Below are 14,025 nucleotides of genomic sequence, written 5' to 3' on the forward strand. Positions count from 1 at the left end.
GGGTGAGGGCCATCTTCTGAGTCTCAGACTTCTCACTGTGTCCTCACCTGGTGGAAGGGGCTAGGGAGTTCTATGGGGTCCCTTTTATAAAGGCACTAACCCCATTCACGAGGGCTCCACCATCATGACTGAATCACCTCCCGAAAGTCCTACCTCCTAATACCATCACCTTGGAGGTTAGGATTTCACCATAAGGTTTTGGCGGGGGACACAAACATTCAGATCACAGCAGTGGTGGTGTTTTCACAGGTGTATAAAAACTTAACAAATTGTACATTTGAAACACATGCAGTGTATTGTATATCAGTTAGATCTCAATAAAACTTAAAAAAAAATTCTGTTCAAATGACTGGCAAGGTTTCTGTCCCCTGATTAGACCCTGATGGCACAGGTAGTTCTGGTTAGGGATCAGAGCTCTCTGTGGGATCTTTGAGTCTCTTTCAGTTTTGCTTTCTTGACATCACAAAATTTGACAAAGGAGTAAAGCAGAGGTGGTTTGGGCCTGACGTATATTCCAGGCAAGTGTCATGCACAGCTCCCATGTCTGAGCCTAAGTAACACATCTTCTCATCCTTGCTTCTGATGTTTAGCCTCTTGAAACTTGGCTTCATTACTATGAAATATATAGAAATAAAGTGTATTTACAATGGCATAAATGTTCGTTTCTCATTAAACCAAATGAAACACTGACTGGAACATATCACAAAACCCAGAAAATATACAGCAGAAAACAAATTATACTAGTTCAGTTAATTTCCTTCTGTTAACTTCAACATCATTGAAATGTCCTGCAGGGCCAATTGTAGCTGAGGGTCACTTACAGTTTTGGTAATGAAAGAACGTTATCTATGAAATTTCTGTTGCATTTGCTAGACAGGAGGCCACACCTTCAGAGCACCCTCTGAATTCAGGGGTGGGTGGGAACCTTTCTTGGGGAGATACAACCAAGGCAAACGTATGCAGATGACCACACCACCAACAGTTCATATGCGTGCAAAAGGATTAAAGGTGGCTTTTTGAAGAGAATTGCAAAGAAAACATTTGGCTCTCCAGGGTCTGCAGACAGCCTCTCCAGTGTGAACCCCTCTGCAGCTGTGAACCTGGGAAGATGAAGGAGGACATCTACTCCCATATACAATTTATACTGGCTGATACTTTTCATCTGTTGGGGAAATTGACCAATTTCCCACAAGAAAGCAGATATCCATGGATCTCAAAACTATTTGGGTATCAGAATCATGAGGGGGAAAGTGGGGTTAAACCTACATTCCCCCAGAGTATCTCACTCAGTTTCAAAATACAAGGGGCAGATTCTAGCTGACCATTTAATTCAATTCCTATCATATTACAGTGTCACCAGCTATTTAGCCACAAATCAAAGGCCAGGATATCACTTTGGAAAATGCTGGTAAAAGTGTTACCATAAAATAAAATATCTGACCATTATTCTCTTTCGAGTCCAAGATTATAGACTTTCAGGTAACAGAAATAACTCTGTACCACAAGAGGGCGCCATTGTCACAAAGTTCTGGATCTGCTCTTGGCTTTCTTGTTTGGTGCTATAATAGCCTAAGAAAATTTTGAAAGACTGATTTTTTAAAAAACATGTTTGGGGTGGGGGGAAAGACATGGCACGAGGCCCTAAGATTATGGAAGATCCAAAAATTAAGTTCAAGGAGGAGCCAGTACAAAACAAGTGGAGAAAGAGATTCTGAAAGGAGTATAGGCATGTCTATTTTGGTGCTTTGAGAAGGCTCTTAATATTTCCATGTTGGAAGAACACTTATAATGATATGCTAAGGAAACCGGAAAGTAAAAGTTCAATTAGACCTTGGAAATTTTCATTTTAACCAGTTGAAAGAAAATACTTGGTGGATTCTTGCTTACAGTCCAAGACATTCTGGGCCAGGATGTTGGCTAATTGGCTTGGTGGCAGCACTCACAATGTGGTTAATGGGCTCCAGTTTCCACTTCCATTAAACAAGAGCAGTTGCACCAAATAAGCTGTCAGGGAGAATCTATGGTCTTAGTGGTCAATGCTCTGCTAATAGCATTTTAGGGCTTCAACTTGTGGGAAATTGGTAGCTTTTTTGGAGGGTTAGATAGATAATACAGTCACATAATAAAAAATGAGATAGATATTCAAAAGTGTCCATTGGGAACTCTGGCTCATGTCTCTCCTTTCAACCAGCCCCCACCCCCACCCCGCAGGTTTCACTTTTATTTCTTGTGCATTCTTCTAGTGTTTTATTATTAAAAAAAAAAAAAAAACTAGCAAAATCCTTATTCTCTCTGCTTTCTGTCCTACACCTAGTGGCACTCTCTCCATCTCAGAAGGGAGAGGGTTTCCTCACCCTGTTTTACATCTGCAGAGTATCTCATTTTCTGATGGATACAGCGTTGTTTACTTTTCCACTTCCCTCTAAATGGACACAGGTCTAATCTTTTACTATCACAAACAATGTGGCAGAGAATAACCCAGTACAAGTGTCATTCTGTACTGGTATGACTGGAGGAAAAATTCTCAGAAGTGGGGTTGCTGGGTCAAAAGTAAATGCATTTGTAAGTTGCAATTGTGATGAAATTGCCCTCCAAACAGGTTGCAGGACTTGGCTCTCCTCCCAGCCTGTTTCAGAGCCTCCTTCTCCAGACTCCCCAGGAGAATGTCTCATCCCACTGTGTTTATTTTAAACTCCTGTAGAGGCCTCACTGCCGTGTCTGATAACAATCCTTATCACCCATCACTGGTGATAGAAGTGTTTATGACCCTAGCCCAGGCATGATAGTGTAATAACAAGGTGTGTGAATGATTAATGTAGTGGGGTCATTTATCAGGTTTTATGGTGTTAATGTTTTCTGATCCTTGCATTGCACTTTATGTTTTATGGATCTGAATTTCTGCTGCCTCAGTTTATAGCTTAAACCTTCTTCTGCAGCTTGAATTTTCCCCCCATGCAATTTTATGCTTCACTAGACTGTGAGTAAAACAAAGAGAGTTTGAGTTGCACATCTGGAGCATTTCCACTAGGCCTCCAGGCCTGACCACCACTGTGTGCAGCACTCAGGCGGCAATGCTGCGGCCCAGCTGACCAGCGCCTGGTGGTGGTGGTGGGGGCACTCCTTCCCTCCTGAGAAATGGAAACTTTGTCTTTGTGCAAATGCTCCAGCTGTGGAAACTCTGGCACCGTTTTAGGGATTAATGGCATTTCTTGGCAATGGATGGGAAAGGCAAACTTCTCTGCTACACAAGGATTAAGTGTTAGACTAGAAGCAAACTGTCCCCAGACTCTGCAGTGAGGTTATCTCCCAGAGAACATTCAGGCAGTTTCCCAATAGTGCCCGTGCTGGCAGCAGCCAACGTTTTCTAGTTAGTAAGATTACATCCCATCCGGCCAGCACACAGAGTGGTGCTAAATTTCTTCTCTCTGTCTCTCTCCCATACACAGAAACACACACATACTGACTCAATATCTGACAGAAAGAATGGACAGAGCTGATAAGCAGACCAAGGAAGCATGAAGAACATTCTAGCACAACCAGCGTCACATCTACTAGTGTCTGGAAGCCAGAACATAAGCCATATCACTTGCCCTTTCCTGCATCTGGCTGGAAATGCTGCAAATAGAAGGAAACATTGAGCAAAATTCATTAGCTAATGAGGACCTTAAATGTCAGTTTAATAGCAGCATTAATAATAAAGCAAAATTTTATTGGGTTAATAGAGGTTAAGTGGTAATATTAGTAAAATGGTCATTATAGATTTTCTTCTTCGCAGGCGATGAACAGAGCCTTCTGAAAGCATGGATTATGACTCCCTCCTCCACATTCACTGTTTCTTAAAAGAGCCATTTCCAAAGGTTTTTAAAAATTATGAACATTTTTTGCAGGGCCCCTTGTTTAAGGCAGGAGTCCAGGAGCTGTGTCTTTAAAGAAGCCCTTACAGGGAACTCTGTCAGTTGTTCAAGGCTTGCTGCCAACAAACAATTGAGGTATTTACCAAGGGTTTCCAAGAAATTGCTGCAAATTATATGAAATGTTATACCTGTTAACAGGCGTTCAATATATTAAGAACAGGAAAAAAAAATGTAACGCGTGTGGGAACAGAATTGCAATTTGCGAGAAAGTGTTCAGTAACATAGGTTCATGCATGAAAACAGAAAGGAAGTTAGATGATGTGGCATGTCTGGACAAATTTCTCATCATCTGTCTAGAATCACTGAGGAGAAACTTCTAGCATGATCTAGTGCAGGGGTCCCCAATCCCCGGGCCACGGACCGGTACCTGTCTGCAGCCTGTTAGGAACCAGGCCACACAGCAGGAGGTGAGCAGGGGTCAAGTGAAGCTTCATCTGCCGCTCCCCATCGCTCACATTACTGTCTGAACCCCCCCACCCCCCGCCATCTGTGGAAAAATTGTCTTCCACGAAACTGGTCCCTGGTTCCAAAAATGTTGTGGACCGCTGATCTAGTGGAAAGACCCATTTAGAGACAAGGAAACTAAGCCCCTGAGGGGTCTGCAAGCTTGTCCAGGGGGGACTCCCTCAGTGCAAAAGGAAGCCCAGACCCCACACTTGGTGGGAGTCCCTGATCCAGCCCAGGCCCCCGGGGTGGGGGGGGAAGGGTGTGCCTTTAGGAGTCTTCCTCATTGAATAACTCTGTCTATCTGATTATGGTTAACACCACTCCTTTTTTAAATGAGAAAGATGGTTAATGACTCCCTCAACAGAGAGGGCTCCATGGAGGAAAGTTCTTTCCTCAGTTTCCTCAGGTGAAATGCCTATAGAATCTGATCAACCGGACTTCTCACCTTTACAAATAAATAAAGGAGAGGAAGACATGGGGAGTGAGGACCTGCCTCGGCCTTGAGGGGGTTCTGGGGAGGGTGCATGTGTGTGCACTGGGGGCAGGGGTCTCAGATGCACGCCGTCTTCCCAGATCCTTGCTGGTGTTAGCTGTATCTGGGCAGGTGGGGCCGGCCTCTGGATGGACCTCCACGCTGGGCTTTCTTGTCTGGCCCTTTGGGCCTCTGGCTGTCACCGAAGTCCTTGGTTCTGGGCATTTGCCTCCAACTGTGAAATCCCCCCATGTAGGAGAGTTCTGCTTTCTGATCCAGGCCTCTGAGGGGGCCCTTGCTGGGATGCCTGTGGATCCCTCTCTAGGAGAACTGCCTCAGCCAGACCATCCAGCTGTGCAGGAATTTCCCCTCCATCTCCCCAGACTGTACTTGGGAAGCTGCCCCAGCCCCAGTGTGAAGGCTCCTGGAGCCCCTGGCCAACTTCTACAGGACCCTGCCCTCCCTCTTCTCCTCCTGCCCTCCCCTAGCCTGGTATCCCCTACTTTTCGTGGGATGACTTCACCTGTGTCATAGTCTCCTTGACCCAGGTGCTCTAAACCTTCAGGTCCAGTCATTATGGAAAATAGGGTATGCTCTCTACATTATGAAAGACACACTCCCACTGAGTCTGCAGGTATGCAGGTGAGGCTTCTGACCTAGGAACTGAGGGACACCAAGGAGCCAGGAAATGGAGGAGGACAAAACATTTAATTGCCATCACATATTTATGTACTTTTTATTAGATTTTAGTCTAGATGAGGAAATAGAGAAGTTTAAAGCAGGTTAGCAAATATTGAAATCATTATGTCATGAGATTGAACATCTGTATCTTGCTAGATTTGTGCTGTATAGAAATCACTTTGAATTATGGGGCTGCTGCTGAATTTGGGGGATCTGGTGACTATTCGGCATTTGTGGCTTATGGTCTTACTGGAAACCCCTTCGGGTGATTTTCAAGTCTTTAATTCATGTTTACATGTACTGTATTTTTCTCAAGACCACTGTTGGAATCCTGTGTTCACTGAATAATGTGTATTTTATTTTTGGATGTGGATCACCTCCTAGGGAGGGAGCCTGTGGGAACGTGGGTAATGAACTATTTCTGACATAAATCACAAGAGCCAAAGAAAGTGCTGATATCCAAAGAATAAACAAGAGTGACCACCATTCAATTGCAGAGATGATATCTCTCCCACAAGGTGGCACTTTAAATTGTGTAATATTTCAATCTTTTGGTCATCTTAGCAATGAAGAAAGATCCAAAGTTTACCCCAAGCATGCTTATTTTCTGTCCCTAATTCATGGGTTCATTTGATTAAATGAAGGGAAGCTGTCAGGCCCAGGAAAATACTTTGCTCTCTGGGAGTTTCTTTAAAAAACCCCAATACACTGACGACAAAGCAATAACACTAATATTTACATAAACATTTGTTGTATGGGCACTTCATCAGCTTTTGTTACCTTAGCTGCGTTTTGTTTGTTTTTGTTTTTTAAACAAAATGCTGCGCTTCCCTGGTGGCGCAGTGGTTAAGAATCCGCCTGCCAGTGCAGGGGACACAGATTCAAGCCCTGGGAAGATCCCACATGCCAGGGAGCAACTAAGCCCATGCACCACAACTCCTGAACCTGTGCTGTACAGCCCGCGAGCCACAACTACTGAGCCGGCAGGCCACACTACTGAAGCCCAAGAGCCTAGAGCCCGTGCTCCACAAGAGAAGCCATCGCACTGAGAAGCCCGCACACCACAAAGAAGAGTAGCGCCCACACATCACAATCGAAGAGTAGCCCCCACTCGCCGCAACTAGAGAAAGCCCGCCCGGCAGCAAAGAAGACTCAACGCAGCCAAAAATAAATAAATGTATTTTAAAAAATAAGAGGATATGTGTAAAATTTAAAATCCATCATAGAGAATCCGGTTCTCAAAACCTGTCTTTAGAAATCCATGGCACTTTTATGGACGGACTATGTTAAAATATTGACAAAGATTCAGATTAGAGATACTGACTGTCCACATAGACTGTAAATACATTACCTACCATTTCTTCAACATCTATTAAATGCGGGTAGTGTTAGGAGCTTGGACATTAAGTATAGCTTTTTTTTAGCTTAGAAACTAGTGGCAGGGAACAAGGTAACTGAATTCACGGTTCATTCTCCAAGCGTGCACGTCTCAAACGGCTCCTGAACTGTTTATTCTATACGTGCTCGCTCCTACCCACACAGCGGCGCGAACAAAGATACAGTGTGAAATGGGCAGACGCAGGCAAGGTAGCCGGTGAGGTCCGCCTGGCTGAGGGGCTGGGCATGGGGAGTGGGGGTTTATCTGAAGACAGTCTATGCAGGAGGAACGAGTGGTTCGTGGAGAGTTGGCGGACCAAGAAGTCCCTTCTTAAAAATCCCTCCTCAGATTCACGCTACCAATGCATCTTGCAGAACTGGACGGCCGGCAGGCACGGCCCCTCCGAGGGGATACCCTCGGGCCGGTGCTGGGCGCCGCTGCTGGGAGTCCGAGCGCTGGCCGGCGGCTTTGTGGTCGCCGAGAGGCTAACGGGCTGCCGGGCGCCGCGGTCCAAGCCCCCGCCGGCGCCGAACCCGGCCCCACGCCCCCTCAGCCCAGGCGGCCTGGCCGCAGACCGCGCGGGCGCGGCGGGGCGGGGCGGGGCGGGGCGGGGCGGGCTCCGCGCCCGCCCGAAGGGCTGATTTTTTTTTTTTTTTTGGTCAAACTTTGGCCACGTGAACCGCCCCCCATTCACTTTTGCGCCAATCGGGCGACGCGGACGGATCCCGAGAGGGGCCAGGCTCCGCCGCCGCCGGGGCCGCTTCATAACGCGCCGTGCGTGACGTGAGGCACTCCTGTTGCAATGGCGAGCTAAGCCGGAGGATGTGCTGCGGAGGCGCCGGCCACGAAGAGGACCGGGGCGGGCGCAGCGCCAGCGGAGCCGAGCCAGCTGGGGGACGCGGGCTGGGCGGGACGGGGGCCCGGACTCGGCTGCCACTGCCGTCGCCGTCGCGCTGGCCACTTGCCCCCGAGCGCGAGCGGGAGGAGCCGCCGCCGCCTTGCGCCCGAGCCGCCGCCGGCGCGCGCCGGGCATGGTCCCTTCTTAAAGGCACAGGCCGCGGCTGTGGGGGTGGGCGTGCGGAACAAAGCGCCGGCGCGGGGCCTGCGGGCGGCTCGAGGGCTGCGATGGGCACGGCGGGCCCGCGGCGGCCTCGGCGCTGCCCGGGCGGGGCCTCGAGGCGCTAGGGCGGGCTGGCCTCCGCGGGCGGGGGCGGCGGGCTGAGGGCGCGCGGAGCCTGCGGCGGCGGCGGCGGCGGCGGCCCGGCGGGCGGAGCGGCGCTGGCATGGCAGTGCGCGGCCGGCGCGCCTGGCTCAGCGTGCTGCTCGGGCTCGTGCTGGGTTTCGTGCTGGCCTCGCGGCTCGTCCTGCCCCGCGCCTCCGAGTTGAAGCGAGCGGGCCCACGGCTCCGCGCCAGTCCCGAGGGCTGCCGGCCTGGGCAGGCGGCCGCGGCTTCCCATGCCGGAGGGGCGCGCGGGGATGCGCGCGGGGAGCAGCTCTGGCCGCACGGCAGGGCCCAGGATGGCGGCCCGCACGACAGCAACTTTCTCTTCGTGGGAGTCATGACCGCCCAGAAATACCTGCAGACCCGCGCGGTGGCTGCCTACAGGTGAGACCCTGGTCTCCGGGCACCGCCTCCTGCATCCAGCATCCAAGCGGACTGCCCAGCGGGTCTACCCGTGGCCCGTGGGATCGGGATGCCCCGCGGGCGATGTCGGACATTGGCAGCAGAGGTCAGAGGCGGGATGGTGAGCGCAACGTGCAGAAGGAAGGACTTTGGGGTCAGATGGACCAGGGTGGCCCCTCTGGGTGTGGTCCTCACCCTGACGTAAGGGACTTCATCTTTTCTCGTCCGAGTCCTCGCCTTTGTTAAATGAGCCCTAATGAACATTTCCCTCGTAAGGTTGTTGGGAAAACTTAGAACAGTACTTGTGATAGTGATGGCAGTGGGGATTACTATTTGAGTCTCTGAAATCTTCACCTTTACCTTTGTAGAACTAGAGCCCATGTAAGTTAATCTAGAGTCCTTACACTTGTAGGTTTCACTGTTGGACTCATTTCGGTAAATGGAAGCGGGTACCCACTGCATACTCAGCCCCGCCAGTCTGTTGAATAATTGGAAAGAGAACCTTTGGGAAAAGCAGTTCCTGGCCCATGGTAGATTTGGTGTTAACTAACCCAATTGAGTGATGTGTGTGTTATTCGGTGTCTGGGCCCTGGTTGGCCATATGAGTTAGAAAAGTGGCTGGAATCATGTTCAGGATTAACAAAGGGATTAGCCAAAGTAATCTTTAGAAGCGAGAAAGAGAGATGATTTTGGAATGGCAGATTTGTATTGGAATGAATTTGAGGTAGAAGAGGGATGTAGATTCAATAAAGGGATATAATGGAAACCTTATATGTGTGAAGTACAGAAATGCTTACTCTACAGGTAAGATTTGGGATTCATCCAGCCACAGAGCAAACCAATGCGCGAGAGGTCATCTGGGAATGGACTCTTAGAGCAGTCATTGCTGAGCAAGACCAAGCTGGTTGCTGTTGGTTCTTAATTTATAACCAGTATCTTTATAACTTCAGCTTTTAACTCTAGTTCTGGTCTGAATTTTCAGGCATTAAATGTTGTGAGGGGAAGAACATATATGGATCTCCCTTCCTTTATGGGGGGAAGTAAAGGACTGAAAAGGAAGATGAAAGAGCAGTAGAGAATGTCTGCCCTTTCAGTGCATTGATTCCTCATTCCTGTGTGTTTCCATTGGGATCTTGTTTAAGTCCAGAGCCCAGGTTCTGCCAGCAAGGGTCCTGAGTGCCTGAAAAGGTTAGAAAAGGTAGCATAAATTTGACCAAGATCGTGATTTGGGAACCCGCAGATCAAGGTTTTCTCCCGGATCTATCATGAATTATCTGGAATTTTATACGAATTGTGCTTTTTGTTGGTTTTTTTTGCATTGAATTATAGTTGTTTTACAGTGTTTCAGGTGTACATGTGCTTTTTGAAAAAAGAAATGTCTGCATCAGAAAATGAGGATGAGCTGTTTACAGCATGATTTTGAAAGTAAATCTACATGACTCCAGTTTGGTGACAAGTCCTTTGAAATCACAACTTTGGGACAGTTACCAAAGTAGTTTGTTCAAATAGTAAACGGTGTGATTCCCTGCCCCCCAAACAAGTACATTTTCATAGATACCAAATCAATATATACAGACTAGTAGGGGTCCTGGTACACCAGCAATACTCAGAAAATGTATGGCAAACTGGACCTACTATTTAACACTTGGAGATGATCTTTTCCCAAAGCCCATGCTTGAGGCTCTACTCTTGGCCTCCTTTCCAAATCTCCTACCTCATCTTTTTTGGATGTAGGATTTTATCTCATTGTTTATTTTCTTTAAGGCAGTTAGGGAAAAGTAGAAACACAATTTGCCCTCTGACCCTTCTTTGTGGCAACTCTGCCTTTTTGATAAAACCCTTACCAGGAAGTGGTGTATACTATTTAGTAATTCTGTCAGCTTTCCTGCATACCTTTTCTTGTATCTCTCTGATCTTAAGGAGTCATATTAGTTGGAGCCTGGGGGTGGACCTGCTTTGCTGGTTAAGGTCCTCTGCTTCTCAGCCTGTCAACTCTGTGTTTAGACTGGCTGCAGGAGATGGCACAAGACGATTTTAGACTTAAGGAACTTTGGGGGAAGGCCAGAATTGGGATGGAGGTTATAGGATGTAACTTATGCTTATGGCTTTGCTGTGCTTTGCAGCCTGGGCCAAAAAGTCCACATTCAGCTCTTAAATTGGAAATTTCATGCAGTATACAAGTTGGATTAAATCTTCTAGCACAAGGTAGAACTCTAGTTTGGCACTGAGTTTTACATCTCCCTTGAAAGGCAGATTCACTCTTTAGCTTAGGAAAAAACCTCAGTGTTTTTTGTTTTTGTTTATTAAAATAAAATTATTGTTTGGCTTGTGGGTTGAAGGGGATGGCAGTGTTTTTAGTAAGATGGTACTATAATGTACTTTTATGCTAGGATATTGAAAATGTCAGAATTCAGATCTAGGGACTAGAAACTGTCTGAGACCCAGAAAGGAGCTAAAGCCTTCGAAAAATTCAAGGAGATACACTTGTCTGCACTAAAGTTGGTGCACTTTAATGATGGAAGAGCCCATCATTACTGACTTTTACTTTTCAGACCTGCCATATGCTTACAGTGGGGGAGAGGGATCACCAAGAGATGTTAGCAGTGCAGTGACAGCTGAAAGCAGGCAAGAAACAGATTTTAACAAGCAGGCAAAACAAAACTCAAAGTGTAGCCCATCAGAGACAGGGCAAGGGTAACTCCCTCATAGGCACTGAGCAGATACCATAGCTGTTAAGTTGACAGGAGTGATCCTGGTTCATCAGAATGTTCCCATACACTTAGGGTTTGTCCCTTTGTTCAGCAAATACATGCATAGTCCCTTGGGTCTGGATTCTGAGTGTTGGGGAACACAAGAGTGAAGATGCTTGTTCTCATGGAGCTTCTGTTCTAGTGGGAGGGGCTGACACCAAAAAGAGGATTTCAGCTAGTGATGGGTGCTGTGAAGAAAGTAGAGCAGGGTAGGGACAGGGTGGGGTGGTGTCTCTCTCTGTTAGGTTGTTGGGGAAGGCCTCCGAGAGTGTGGTGTTCGGGCCAAGATCTGATAATGAGGAGCCTTTGTGGGAATGTCATTGATGAGCGTGCTAGGCAGAGGGAAGAGTTGGTAAATTACAAGGCAGGAACCAGTTTGCAAAGGAACTTGAAGAAGGTCAATAAAAGAAAGAGGATGAGGCTGATAGTGTCTGGTCTTATGGAATTTTACTCTAAGTGAATTAGAAACGCTTTGGAGGGTTTAGATGGGAAAGGGAGGGCTTGCGTTATATTCTGAAAAGTTAATTCTTGCTATTGTGTGGAGAATAGATTGTAGGGGAGTAAGGAGATGTTAGGAGATGGTCCAGGTGGAGATGAGCATGGTTGGGACTGGAGTGATATTAATGGGGATGGAGAGAAGAGGATGGTTCCAGGATATATGCTGGAGCCAGAGTTGAAGATGTGTTGACAGAATGCTTGTGAGGAGTGAGGCAGAGAGGAATCAAGGATGACTTCTAGGATTTTGCCTTGAAAGAAAGGGTGGGTGGTGGTGTCATTTATTGAGGTGGGAAAAACTAGAGGAGGAATAGATTTAGGGGGAAGGAGGTAAGTCAGCAGAGATCTGGTTTTGCACAGGAACAGGTGGATGTATCCTTAGCTTTATAAATGTAATGAATTTTAAAAAGAATTGAGAAAAGATTTATATCTGAAGTGATTGCAGTTTGGGAGCTCTGAGATTGTCTTAAACTAAAATTCCCTTAGGGTTCTGGGTAGGGTGGTGTTCTACAAATCAACATATAAGATTTTTTTTATTTTTTAACTCATCCACAAAGTATTTGTGTTCTAGGTAATTTCACTTTAAAATGGTACAGTGGTTCCTCCAAAGTTATTATGCTGGTTAATGACAGTTCATCAGAATCCCTGGCTGGGTTCCTTTGTTATTAGCTGCAATTTGTATTTTTTCCATATTTTTTCTTTTTTCTTAGTTACATCATTTGATATACAGAAGTTAGATGTCCATGTAGTCCAGTCTTTTCCTTTCTGGTTTTAGGGTTGTTCTCCCCATAAGCTGAGGAAGTTTATTGCCCTGGAGAGGTTTTTTTTTTTAAAGTAACATGTTTCTGATTCTAGAAGGGGTACAAATCACCTCAACCTCATTTTTACCCCAAATGATACATTGTCTCAGCACCATGTGTTGAATAAGCTCCCATTTCCCTACCAATTTGAAATGCCATCTTCATCATACTCAAAATTCCTGGGTATGTTTTTGGACCTGCTCTTTTGTTTCATTGATCTTTCTGTCTTTTCTTGTGCCAGTACTACCTGTTGAAGTTATTGGAGGTTGAATAATATTTTAATATCCAGTACACAAGTTCTACTTTGTTACTTTTCTGTTTCAAACATTTCTTGGCTATACTTACCTGTTCTTGCTGGGAGAGTTTTGGTGCTAGATTTTTTTTTTTTAATTAATGGTTTGATAAAAAAGAGAAAGCATTCATATTTAGCTCTTTAGTCCATTTTTGTGCCCAGAACACTAAGCTAATTCAACACCTTTTATTTATCTCGATTCTTGCTTCCCTTGCGCTGAAGACGGGGAACTGTTTTGTTCTTTCTCAGAAGAAAGAGGTGGTGGTTCCCCTTCTTTGCCCCAGGAGTGATAAAGGGCACTATTAAAGATTAGCATCAGTCTATAGGGAATTGTGGTAAGAAAGTTTGAGAAACACTAGCTTTAGATATAGGAATCTTATTGCAAAATGTTGTTTTATCAGTTAATGGCCTCTTCCTAATGCTTTAAATGAAGGCAGACTGTTCCTTTTACCAACCTTAATGAGCAGATCTCAGAGTTCCTTCTTTCTTGAACTCAGTAAACCATGTTTATCTTGAAACAGTTTAGAGCAAGGCTTGCTTTCTCAGGTAGAATTCAGTTTGGCAAAAAAATTACTGAAAGGCTTCTATAATCCAAATAATCAACCTGTAAGTGAACTTTTGGGGCACAACCCATTTCACGTTATAAATTACCTGTATAAGAAAACTGGTGAAAATTGTGGTCCTGAAAATGACTTTAGTATTGTGTCATGGTTCCAGATCTTGATGCTCTCAAACAGAATATTCCAAGGATAGTTGTAGTTGTCAGTAGAAGAGTATACATGATTGTGTTTTTATTGCATTGGCAATTTCACTTTCCCCCATCCATTAATTAAGCTGCAGTTTTTGAAAATGGATTAATAATTCCATTCCTGCAGAGTTCATCATCTAGGGAAGGAAACAAGCAATACTGTTGAGTGATAGGGCTCACAGGGTGCCTGGACTAATTACTGTGTGGGTACAGAAGAAAGAGGCCTGCATTGACTTGAGAAGGGGATCGAGGTGGGTCTCACTCACATTCTTACCCCTCTTCCCTTGCATAGTCTTGAAAGATGAGCAGGAGTTTTTGAGGCAGAGATGACAACAGGTTCCTGGAAATGTGGAATAGCAGGAAGTAGTGAAGGGATGATGAGAAAGGGCTGGGATCTGAGAGCTAGTAATTCCATTAGAAATTT

At 46.1% G+C, this 14,025-nt stretch overlaps 1 protein-coding gene across 1 annotated transcript in view; it reads left to right on the forward strand.

Moving 5' to 3' along the window:
* The first annotated feature begins 8,155 nt into the window (after nucleotides 1-8,155).
* The window catches only part of CHSY1 (chondroitin sulfate synthase 1), a 75,124-nt gene continuing 69,254 nt past the window's right edge, over nucleotides 8,156-14,025 (forward strand). Inside the window, exon 1 of the mRNA XM_067755840.1 lies at nucleotides 8,156-8,498. Within this exon, the coding sequence (XP_067611941.1) occupies nucleotides 8,176-8,498 (323 nt within the window). The 5' untranslated portion in view covers nucleotides 8,156-8,175. The remainder of the gene's footprint in view (nucleotides 8,499-14,025) is intronic.

The sequence above is a fragment of the Pseudorca crassidens genome, chromosome 1 (assembly GCF_039906515.1).
Source record: "Pseudorca crassidens isolate mPseCra1 chromosome 1, mPseCra1.hap1, whole genome shotgun sequence".
Lineage (NCBI taxonomy): Eukaryota > Metazoa > Chordata > Mammalia > Artiodactyla > Delphinidae > Pseudorca > Pseudorca crassidens.